Consider the following 12,871-nt stretch of genomic DNA (forward strand, 5'->3'; position numbering starts at 1 on the left):
CAGTCCTTCCTGTAGAAAACACCTCTAAACCTCCTTAAGCATAATAAACCATTTTGAGAACACTACTGCTAAATTGTTTGTTCCCTGCAGTGGAGTGAGCTGATAATTCATTTTTCCTTATCCAAAGCTCAACTGACTAATACCTCAATTATCGTCCTTTTTCTTTGCCTTTATTTCATGTAAGAGAGTGAATTAGCCAGGGTCAGTACAAAAACCACTGTCTAGTGGAGGTGTCCTGTCCATGGCAGGGGAGCTGGAACAAGATGAATAAGGCCCCTTCCAACCTAACCCATTTCATCCTTCTCTTATATATAGCCCACCTATTATTTTTCAGGGTGATTTTGCTGATTACCCTGCCTTTAGCAGAGACTGCCAGGCTTCTTGCCCAGTCCCAAGAATGCTGTTTAGTCTGTCAGCTCAGGATGGTTGTGGATGTTTCTGTTATAAGCTTATTTTGTAATGCCACTTCAGTTTGCTTGTGGAAAAACTGCTGTACTTAGTGAGATAATCATGTTTTCTCCATTACCATTTTTACCATCAAAATCTACAACTGAAAGAAAAACACAAACATACACATCTAGTAAAGAGGTGCAGAGTCAAATTAGGAGGAGTTTTTGTTCCTTGTTAACAGTTTATCCCTCTTACTTTTACATCTGGCTCAAGCAAAGAGGGAAGGAGTACACCAAGAGGCCTGGGGATTGCTGCAGCTTTGTTCCATCTCCCCTCCAAGCTGCAGGTGGAGATGAGGCTGAGAAGAAACCAGGTGCTGGGAAAGCTCCTCCACTCCTTTTTCAGAAAAAGCAAACTGGAAAGATGGGATATAACTGAGCAAAGTGTATGTACTGTGTAACACTGAATGCAGTTCAGAGCCTTGTTCATCCCAGGGACTTGAAGCAGCAGTTGAAACTCCCCACTTTCTCCAGATGCTGTCTCTTTGCCTGAATCCTTCTTTAGGGAGAAATTTACAGTGCTGAATCTTATTTCCTCTTCAGGAATAGGAAGCATGGCAAATGCTGCCACCACATGTTGCCAACTCTCCATTTGAATAACAGGTTTTTCCACAGCTAGGGATGAATAAAGCTCAAAGTTTCACAAAGATGTATCTTGCTTGATACTTGCTATTAGGGAAGAAGGGGGATGGTCACACAGTTTTGTCTTCTCTGGTAAATCAGAATTCTCATGCTTTTACTCACCTTTCAGTACCTTTCCATATCTGCAATCTCCAAAAATCCCATCCCTCCCAAATTAATGCTGATCTTTCCATGGAAGGTGAGAAGGGCGAGGTAAGTGACAGCCCAAGTGAAAAGCTTGGATCCTGAGAATTACAAGAATGCTGTCCACAGAAATATCCCTCATACCTGATGACCACTCCAGTGTCCCTGCCCTGCCATAAGGAAACAGTCTTTTACACTGGGAAAGAAGGTGGTGGGAAGAAAGTTCAGTTCTGGCTGTCCTGAGCTTTGGGGAATGCTGGCTGTAACTGGTTCAGCCGTGTGTGTCCAAATGTGTATGTGGTTTTAACAGATCTGAGCTGCTCCTGCTCCAGAGGCAATATTCCATTTACATCCCAGCTATAAAGTTTTGGCAGCGGTCTCCTTGGTTTATAACAATTAGGGACTAGGGCAGATTTCTTCTCCCTAATGGGGAAAGGTCAATATTTTTTATACTGGTTTTGTGATTTTTTAAATTTTTTTTTATTATACTGCAAAGAAAGCACTTTAAATCTTTGTCTGTTGCCTGAATGAATTAGGGAATAATATTGGACCACCCTACAAGCAGAACTGAATGGTTGTCATTTTTCAGTATTTCCCCTCAAGCAGTCTTTCTGGAAAATGTGTCAGCAATAATAGATCATTCTTCTGTCAAGTAATTCATAGCAAATTTCCAAGTCCGTAAGCATATCCAGCATGAATACAGCTGGAGCTCCCCAAATCTACTTGCAAGTCACTGCAAAGGCCAGAAACATTTACAGTGGTAGTGCAGGGTAACAGAACTCTAAACTTTTGCTGCTAACTACAGTCCAGAAGAGACAGAATGGAAACAAATACCTCCAGAAAAGACAATAAAAGTAACTGAGAACTATAATGAAAATTTACCAGCTTAGAAACAAATCTGGCTTGCCTGCCTTTAGCAGCCAGTGGGAAAAAAGTTATTTGCACATAATTAAGAATTTTCTGCAGGAAGTAGCATTTGTGGTCAGTGAAAGTCTTAACAGCAGGATCTGTCTTCAACTATTTCCAAGGAATGAGGAGGGAAACTCTTTCCCAGGCAGACCTCACTCCTGGATAGACTGAAAGAGAATAACTCAGGAAATCCATTGTAACTTCTCATAGAATACCTTGAAGAAGGACCCATTTCTGGGAACAGATTCACAATTACTGGGCTTTCTGAGCAAGAACAGAGTGATTTCTTCAGCATTCACTTCCTTTTCCTATCCAAAGGATAAATACAGAAACTGGGGAGGCTCCTTCTCTCACAACGTGTGCTCTCCCTTCAGCATTCAGATCCAAAAGGCTCTTGCTGGTGCTCATTTTAGCCAAAGTCTATCCCAAGAGAATATTGAACAGTCCTAGGAGAACTGGCCTTTTCTCTTTAGAGGGAGGTGACCCGAGTTCACAGAAACATTTCTGCTGCATTCTTGCGGAGGCCTTGAGGAGCTAGAAACAGCAGAGTCTCTGATGTAGCCCTAAAAAGCATCCATAATATTACCTTCTCAGCAGAATAATCTAGCACAGCTAAACTGGGATTAAAATTCTGCAAAGTTGTACTTGGAGAGCTTTTTTCCCTTGGGTGAGAACTGCTGACAAAGGGGACACCTTTCCCATTTAAAAATATTGCTACATGTCTAACCAAATGACAGGTCACCAAAATGACAAAAATCTTAATAAAGCCAAACCCAATCACATTACCTACTCACTTCTTCCACTCTAGTTTTACCTGTTTCTTCTTGTTATGGCAAATCTTTCTATTGCTCTAACTCTGATGTGTCTAACTTCCAGATTTTTATGCTTTCCAGCAAAATTATCAGCCTGTAACTTGGCAAGGACAGCTTCTCACCAAGTTCCCTTGAAAACTTTACAATGCCCACACACTTCCCCCAGTCAGTACCCCAAAGCCCTGCTCATTGCAGAAACTCTCCCTCACTACATGCAAACAGGAATGCACCAGGACGAACCAGCCCAGAACATTTCCTATGAAATCCATGTATTCTCCCCTACCATCCCAGTGTATGATAATATCATTCTGTCAGTCCTCACACACTGACAGAAATGCAATGCTGCCAGAAAAGCATCATGTAGCACTGGACCAGGACAGACTCAGATCAGCAGTGTAATCACTTACATTGCTCAGCTACAGTGATTAACTGTTTGAAGACATCCAGAGAAAGAAAAAAAAATTGACCACACCAAATGATTTTGACAATGCCAAGACCTGTTTTTGTCAGTGTCTTTCAGAGGCCATCAAGAACTTGCAGTATTCACCAGCAATTCAGCAGTGCCTGCTACACACCTGCTCTTTTAGCCAAGACCTTACCCATGTAGGAATAAACAAGAGCTTTCCTCCGTGGCTCCACATCCCATAGCTCCACAAAACACCCATATAGATTGTTTCACGTGAAGTAAATGCAGGAGAGCCACAGATGATCACAAACAATCCTCAGCTTATTTTAACATCATCAATTCTTGCTTACTGGCCAGTTACCTTTATGTCAGTAACATACTTTGCAAAAGAGGGGTGTACTCTAGAACTCTGCTATAGACACGAGTCTGTAGTTTTCCTATTTAATTGTTTTCCCTTTAAAATACTGGTTCTATGTTATCAAGTCTCTAATTACAAGGTGACACTCCTACATTAAAGTATTTGCTGCCTCACTTGCACATTGCATTTTAGAAGTTTGGGGGAATGACCAAGTCTCAAAACAGACGCTTTTGCATTTTGGTTGCATTCCAGACAATTCCGACATGCACATCCTTAGTTCCATCCCCAGTGTGTGCTACAGAGCAGGATTAGGAAAAGCTACCAACCTTTAAACAGCCACAGATAATGGAGGAAACATTGCCTTTGTAGAGGTTTACCTGGAATGACCAGCATTTCACCATCTTGAGCTTGTCTTGGAAAACTTCTAGTCAACTTCACACAACCTCTTCACTGAGGTGTCTGCAGCAGTGAGCTCAGTCATAGGAGCACCCCTTGAAATATTCCACCTACACAAATAGAAGATCCTGTGCTCCAATCTACCTTTCACAGTTCAAGACTTTTTGTTTGTTTGTTTCATTTTTGCAACAATTTGCTCATGAAAACTGGATTCCAGTCCTGGCATTTCCTGCCTTTTACAGAAGCTGTGCAAGAAGATAAGGATGTTCTGAGTCAGCACAGAGCACAGTGGCTGGCAGCAGCACACACAAGATGAGGGGAGTGTCTTTGGAAGTACATTTTATTGTAGTGTAAGTGCATTATCAAATTTAAGGGCTTTCCTTTTGTGAAAGACATCATTGTCAAGCCTCACGTGCTTTTTGGCTGCATCTCTGTCAGACTGCACTGCTGCATTAATGCCAAGTCATAACCAATTAGCACTTGAAATACACCTTCATTTTACACACAACCTTTTTGACCATGGCAAGCTCAACATAAGCCCTCTAGCAGAAGGGATTGTAAAGCAGCATGAACTTCAAAATATCCCCACATACTTACCCTGAGCTCTGCCCTGCCAAAGTGCCTCCTTTGCAGGGTGAAAATGAAAGATCAGTTAGGGACAATTACAGCTATGCCAGATAGAGGCATAATTTCAGATGTGTCAGGGATAAGAACACTGGTTGCCTATACTGGTTCCAGCAGACCGATTACCTCTGAGCCTGGCTGGCCTGGGAGCTAGAAAGTTTGGCAAGGTAGGGCAATTCACAGCAACACCTACTGAAAAAAAAAGCTATTACAGATGTGCTGATTTAATGCAAGTTTTGAAGTAGTTTTGAATGGCTGAAAGAATCACATCAGAGACATTGAGTTTGCCTCTGTATTAGGGGCTGCAAAGACTCAGTTCCAGAACACACACTGAGGGGGAAAAACAGCACTCACCAAACAAACCCCACGTACGCATTTGCAGAATGATTTGTGAGGAAGCTCAGGACAGACTTCAGCTCAAACACCAACTATTTTAAAAACAACAATATCCAAATCTAAGAGTGTGTCAGGTTCAAGGACTTGGTTATAACCTCACGTGCAATTAACCCTGAGCATTTTAAGGAATTACTGCCCTTCAGTTTTGTCAGCAGTGGCTTGTGCTAGCTGGCACTTCAAATGGACACGAGTTTTGTGGTCACCAGCTTCTGAATCTCAGTTGACAGACAGGGTTGCTTGGTTCTGTAGAGGTAACTGTGTTCAAATCCAACTGCACCAACACATACTGCTTCAGTCATCCATAAATCCCTCCAAAAAGGCCACACTAAAGGTACAAAGCACACCTTATTTTCAGCTACTATAAAGTGGTACAAGATAAAATGATTCACTGGGTTAATGAATTTTGCATTTTTAATCACAACTGTGCAGGCACTGGTATGTACCAATAATAGAAAAATTCAAAGGTTAAAAACAGTGTACAGTTTAGCACAGCAGGCAACATTTGAATAGAAGCACATAATTTTAATTTGCTTTGAAGTTTAAAGCAATCCAAACAAAAAGTTAACCATATAAATACAGAGTAAATGCACATAGTTTACAGCCAACTACATGTATGCAAGAATAATAGCAAACCTCACATGAGTACTGAAGTATTCTCAATCTGTCATCTGTGAGTGTTTAGCTATGACTCTGAGGGCATAGTTATGTTCACATATGCAGGGTAGGCAGACTTTTAAATAGAAGAACTGAAAAAACTTACATAACTCAGTCTTAACAGACAAAGCTGAAAAAAGTAGTACATTTACCTAGGCACACTTCAGCATTCAGCTTGTTTTCCAAATCTGAACAGTTTAAACAGGAAGCAACGTTTATAAGGGCTCTCCACTCTTGTCTCTGGAAGCATTCTTTTACAATGCTGCAGTCTGAGGAATGTTGCAAATGTAAGAAAAACAGAGTAGCAGAAACTGTCACTAACAAAGAAAGGATCCGCTGTCAGTAACACCTCAATGCGGAAGGGAAGATGCGGAGTGCGTTATGTGAACAGAGATGGGGCAGAGCTGGGTAAGCAGACAGGGGTGGATGGATGTCTCGGTCACAAGCACAGCTCCAAGGAGCTCACAGCTCCCCGGTGCCGCCGCACCCGCAGCGGGCAGGGGAGAGCGGGCAGCGCTCCGCAGCCGCTCCCCGCGCCGGGCGCGCCGCCTGCCGGCCGCGCCGCGCACCTGCAGCCCGGCTGCGAACACGGCCAGCGACAGCAGCAGCGAATCCGCGACTCCAGAGTTCCTCACACGTCCTGCCAGCACACACAGGTGGGACATAAATACATCCTAATACACATCAAGATGACCAAGTTTAAATGCCCTGCTTTCAGCTCTGTAGTTAAAGATATTATTGAATGAAGCATCTTGTTATTTCCCTTGAGTTTTTATAATAAATAGCAAGAAAACTACATAAATAATTTAAAGATCTTTGGGAAATATATCAGAGGTAATTTTGCAGGTACTTGTAGTTTAAAAATAATGAAAAATCCCAATAAATGTTTGGGTTATGTTTGGTTATGCAAAAGAAGCCAAGACAATCACCCCTGAAATTTAAAACAAAACTGGAACATGCTTTGAAGAGGTGGAGTAATAAGCTGATTGTCTGCTTTTAACTGTTATCTCCCATATTCAACTGTCCTTGTTAAATAGTCCTACTTATCACCTCCAGGAGCTTTGCTCTTACCCAGAGAAGGCACAAACACAGTACCCAAGGAATTCCAGGGAATACCCAGGACTGGGAGACAAACACAGAACCAAGGGACAATGTATTCAGAGGAGAGAAACTCCCACGAAGCCTGGGCTACTCCAGGTATTCACGAACTCCAAAACTGAGTATGGTCTTTGCCAGTTTAAGTTTTGGCTATGACTGAATAATCTAGATAACCTGAGGAGTGACCCACCTTCTACATCACAAAAATTACAGTAAGTCACTATTCCTGCATGTATTTATCTGAACAAAAGCATCACATCAAAGCTTAGGTCAGTCATAAATACTTCAGTCTTTTCCTAGAGTGATCACTAGAAAAAGTCCACTTTAAAACACATTTAAGCACTCCTTTCACTTTGAGACAATCAAGTTCACCATGGTCACCCCTCAGACCATGCTGTCTTTAACAAGGGAACATTTTCCAAGCAGGGAAGTCAATACAGCACTGAGAAGTCAATGTATTTACTATGGGTGGCTTTCAGAAGATGAGCAATTAATACAGAGAATTACATGAAATACTCTAATACTTTGACACTGTATGGAAAACATAACAAGGGTCAAAATAAAGGAAAGCAAACAAGAAAAACCCAGAAAGACTGTTCTGCAAGCTTTGAGGTTTTACACAGAGCCTACAGAACCACTGCCAGAGATGCTATGGATTTACAGCATAAACTCCTGCACAGCTTACACAGAAATCAAACCACATGCTTTGTTTAAAACCAAACTGCATATTTCAAACACTGTTTGATTTCAGACAATCAGTAAGAGGAAGAAAATTCATATGCCCTAAGAAGGCCACAAAGTGCATAAGAAGTCATTCATAAAATAAAGCCATTGCACATGATGCACAGTTCAAGTGTACTGAAGTACCACACTGGAAGAGCTGAGAGCACAGTTCTGTCCATGCCAGTGTAGCAGCATTTATATGGAGAAAGCTATTGACCCCAACTTGTAAATGATCATCTTCCTCATAAGGATAATGGATGCAGACTGAGAAGACAGCTGTTGGAAAGCTGTAAAACTTCCTGTAACATTAAACTGCTTGACACTCCAGTTGTATGATTTTGGAAAAGTCTGTAAATTATGACAGAATAAGCCAGCTAAGCCTCACTGCTGAATGCAAGGCATTATATTGCAATTGGCTTACAGAACAAAACCAATGCCTGAATAATCAGACAATGTGGAGGACAAGGTTATAGCTCAGTACACAGGCTCAAGCTGACAGAAGGGATACAGCATTCATTGGGGGAATGCTTTCAAGAAAATATTATTTACAATTTCTCCATCATTTTGCACAGAGCCTGTCTGCACTGACAAGATCTATCACAACTTCAATTGGTTTCTGGTCACCCCAGCCACAGTGATACGTGCTCTTCCCCAGCACTCCCATATAAACACTGGCAATCCAAGGATTTGCCAGATATTTAAGGGTAATACAGCTTGTGCTTAGGCAGCATGAAACTGAGTGAATCCTGTCTTCACAAGTGGGAAGCTGGACTAGCTGAGATTTTTCATGACATTACAAATCCTTAAAAAGGCTATAAAGTGGCATTCAGCAACTTCCTTAGCTGTGTGAGTGACCTGAACATGTTGGCAAGGAAAACTGATGATACAGGACCAGTGTTTCATAGGCCTCTCTTAGGAAAAGTTCCAGGAAAGGAAAAGCATGATGCAGCAGGACCAGAAGTCCACATACACCAACATTAACAGACTGATAACCTGAAGAGTTGAACAATCAGACCCTCTCTCATTAACCTAGAACACTGCTCAAATGTCAAGGAGAAAAAAAAAAAAAAAACAACAATCAAAACCAAAAAGCTACAATGGGTATCACCTTTTGTAGTGAAGAAATAACTGTTCTGGGTCCCTGCACCATATTTTGTCTTGAGGTAGCAACATGATAAACTTTACACACTTACCACACTACCTCAGTCTCTTTATGAATCTTCAGAGCAACTAAATGGAAGTGTCAGGTATAGAAAGCTATAAAAGTACTGTCTTGCCATTCCTTCAACACGTTACTGTGCAGTAAAACAGAACAAAAATTATGCAGTTGAGAGCAATCACTAAGAGAAGGTAATAGGACTGCCCAGGAACATATTTCATGTCCCCTCCCTCACCCATTAGGTCTCTGAAGATGACTCAATGGCTTTGTCTAGTTTAACAGATAAAAATAAAAGAATAATTCTGAATTAAGAGATGCATGAAGGCATTCCCTAAGAGGCAGTTCCCATTTGTCACATTGACATGAGACCACAAAATAAAGGCAGCAAAATTATTCAGAGTTGCCCACAATCAGCCTTCTGTTTTGTCCACAGCTGCTTGTTCCTCATACAACGCTCCTGTAGCCCACCACATTGGCATTGACATTCAGTGGTCCACTCCAGTCTTTCAGTCTTCCACCTTCTTCCACCTTGTCACACTGCTATCCATCAAGTAAGTAGACTACAACTTCATAGGTGGACATCATGATAGCCGTGTTTGGAATCTGTCTGATCAGGTGTGTAGTTAAACCTCGGTAAAGGGAGCCATACCCTTCCTCTCGCACAAGCAAAGAGAGTGTCTGGAAGAAAGATCTGTATTTTGTTCCCTCTTCTCTTAGTCTTGTTCGTACAACCTCTGTACAAAGAAAGCCAGTGGGAAAAGAAAAATTGAGTGGGTACATTCACCACTTTTCATTATTTTTCCCAGCACCTGATCAGGGATTTTTACACAAAAACAGCCCCCTGCAAGTTCTCAATCTCACAACTCCTCTTAAAAAAAAAGGAGGAGGAAGACAAACAGAGTAGCAAACCAAGTATGTGTAAGCGAGCAAGTATTAGATATTTGACTAAACTAGGCAAATTCATTTGCTTAGCTACAATCCAGAAGAGGACTGTTGCTTGGGCTTATGTGTTAGCTCAGAAGTTGACATTAGTTCAGTACTCAGTTCATTAACAAACTATGTATGCAGAACTACTTTGCAGGAAGATCAAGTGCAACTGACACACAAACTAGGCAGCCTGCAGCCTTAGAAGGGAGACAAGAACTTGCTGGCACATGGAAAATTGCTGAGTACATGGAAAAATTCCAACTGAAACTCTCTTTGAGTACCTCGGGCTATACCCTGGTCAATCCCTTGGCAAAATAAACAGTGCCTAAGAAAAGGTCATGCTGGATATCCACTGCAAAGCACTTCCATTTCTGAATACTATACTCATGTTGACCTGCTAAATCTGATATTCAGACAGGGAAATACTTCTTGACCAAGTAAACCAAAGTTAGCTACAAGTCTGACTGAGAAGACTCCCTTTGAAGGTTCTGACTCAGGGTCTCAGCTGCACATGTCCCACTTACCATGGGGATATGCTATTGTTGTTGCACATGTTTTGGAAGTGGCAGCAGCCATCATCATTCGAACAAAGTCCGATGCTTCTTTTGCTGATTCATCCTCATTGTCCATGGCAGCAGCAGTCTTATACTCCAGTAGTTTTTTCTTAATACTCTCATAAATGACAAAGTGAATAACAGTCTCAGATATGCCTGCATAGGATGCAGACATTCCCCGGTAAAAGCCTCTAAAGCCATCCAAGCGATAAACTTTGCGGACACACTCAAAAGCGCTCATTTGCTTTTCTCCACGATTCCTAAAAAGGAGAAAACAAGTCCGAGTATCAACTTGTGCAACCAGCAAGACTGGAAAATTAATTAAACAGGTTTGTAGCAATGAGAAGACTTAGGAAATACCCAACACTGGTGCTGAGGGGCTCCAAGTCACTTGACAGTCTCAAAGGCCTTCAGCACTAAACACAGGTAAAGCATTACATGGAATCCAAGGCAAACTTCACACAGTGACTAAAGAAAAAGTATCACAAACATTGAACAGCTTTAGGCCTCTCCAACTCTCATGCAAATAAAGAACTAAACTGCTTGGAAAGAGACTCCCAAATGGACTATCAATGTCAGCAACTCATGAGAAAAATGACCATTTCCTTTTGCATAGTGGATTTGCCCTAATTGTTGCCTCAATAAAGAGCTCCACAGCATTCAGCGGCTAGGAGCTGAAACAGCAGCCCTCAGCATTACAGCTCTTGGCAAACAACAGGCACAGCAACCAGTGCAACAGTGGGAGCTACTGCTTGATTGAACTAAGCCACTGCTGATGTCAAGGAAAATGCTCTTTAGACATACCTATTTCAAGCAGTATTTGGCAAATGAAGTTGTATTCCCATTCTGAGCTTGCTCACTGAATTGAGCTGTGCATACTGAAGTAGTTAGAATACTGTACACAACTATGCAAACCCATGACAACACCACATGGGTGGTTCATTACAGCTGCAAGTGCAAGCACATGGATTGTGCCAGCAGAGGTCTGAGTGAGCAAGTCACAGAATGAAACAGCAGACAACCTTCTAAGGAGTTATGGCAATCATATGGACACATCATATGGCATTATACCAGTCTCTCCCTATAGGTTTAAACAGATGGGTATACAAAGGTCAGTCTTCCTTCCTATTTGCATAAAATTCTACTTTCATTACAAGTTTCACAACAAACCATTTCTCTGCTAGGTCCAAACAACTCTATGCTAGGTCCAAAGAATTTATTGGCTATCTCATATTAGGACAATTCTATCCACTCTATCCAAATAGCTATTCAAGCTGTTCCTATCCATGAAAGAAGTATTTTCTTTTGTATAAGCTAGAACTCATTGTATGTGGAAAAAAAAAAAGCCACAAAAAAACCCCAAATCTGAGAATGTTTAAAGCCTTTTTTTAAACATTTGCTATAATACTGAATCCATATTTAAGGAATGTTTTGCTCAACAGTTAAAGAGAATGTATTGCTGAATGAAAATGCAAGCATATGGTTGGTAGAACATGATTTTAAGGAAACTGTTAACCTTGTCTTTCATTCCAAATTTTCTGGTCAGTCTACTACAGTGCCTCAAGCATGTCTCAGAACAGTTTAAAAAAAGAGAAGTGACAGTATAACTTGAAGAGAGACCAGCATCAACTTTGCAAATGTGAAATGCTGAATGTTTAAGAATTCATTCTATTTCAGCGTGCAGAACAGATTCACAGCACTCGAATACAATGTTATCACAGCAGCAAGGGTTCCTATTGTCACTTTACCTTGCATCAAGCTGTAATCGTGTCTTTACCAACCAAATGGGATTAGTTGTTGTGATCGCAGTAAAGCCTAAAAAATGCAAAAATAACACAATTAGATGTGATAATACCAGAAGAACAAACTCATCTAAGTTCCAAATGCACACAGTTAAGGTACAGTGGATGCAAAAACTCGGACTATACTGATTTTTCTCAAGTCCCCATTTTGTGAATCCATAGAGCCAATAAACACTTCCTTTATTTTTAAATTTTACATTAATATTGAGTAAGTTTGATTCTTAGCAAGAGATGCCCCATATAAAACAAGCCAAATTAAATACAGTTCTCTTCCTATCTAATACCAACCCTGTTTTGACACCACAGAACAGCAATGCCAACTAGACAAATATCAGCCAATTAGGCAAAAAAGTCAATAAGAATGCATTGCAGAGACAGCAATAGCAATTTGAGATGCTACAAAACATTGCCTCAATTTACTTTGTTACCTGAAATACAATCCGAGTTTAAAAGCATGCAGACTGAATAAATACTACTTTTGATGCAGTTAAAAGGCATTTATTACTGCAAATTAAGAGACCTTTTAATACTGAACTATAAAGAGCAGTTACATTTGAGTGCTAATCTTTTATTTAGTATTCAAAGCAGAGATTGGTGGCTGGCCTTGGAATACTTTTAGAAGCATATGAGTGTTTAAATTGTTAAAGTAAATACTATGACTTCTAACTATTCACATAGACAGCAACTACACAGGCTTGCATAAGGGCCAAGGGTTAAAGCTTTGATTTTCAGTCCACTAAAGAAAACAAAAGAAAAAGAAAAAAGGAAACAAAAAATAAAAAAGGGAAAAAAGAGAAAACAAAGAAGTAAGAATTACTCTTACTTCTGCACAACTGTGG

At 40.8% G+C, this 12,871-nt stretch overlaps 1 protein-coding gene across 1 annotated transcript in view; it reads right to left on the bottom strand.

Moving 5' to 3' along the window:
- Positions 1-5,508: 5,508 nt before the first annotated feature.
- The window catches only part of SLC25A36 (solute carrier family 25 member 36), a 30,633-nt gene continuing 23,270 nt past the window's right edge, over positions 5,509-12,871 (bottom strand). Inside the window, exons 5-7 of the mRNA XM_002197611.7 lie at positions 11,979-12,045; positions 10,201-10,490; positions 5,509-9,483 (exon numbers count right to left, since the gene is read on the bottom strand). Of these exons, the coding sequence (XP_002197647.1) occupies positions 9,290-9,483; positions 10,201-10,490; positions 11,979-12,045 (551 nt within the window). The 3' untranslated portion in view covers positions 5,509-9,289. The remainder of the gene's footprint in view (positions 9,484-10,200; positions 10,491-11,978; positions 12,046-12,871) is intronic.

This window comes from Taeniopygia guttata, chromosome 9 (assembly GCF_048771995.1).
Source record: "Taeniopygia guttata chromosome 9, bTaeGut7.mat, whole genome shotgun sequence".
Classification (NCBI taxonomy): domain Eukaryota; kingdom Metazoa; phylum Chordata; class Aves; order Passeriformes; family Estrildidae; genus Taeniopygia; species Taeniopygia guttata.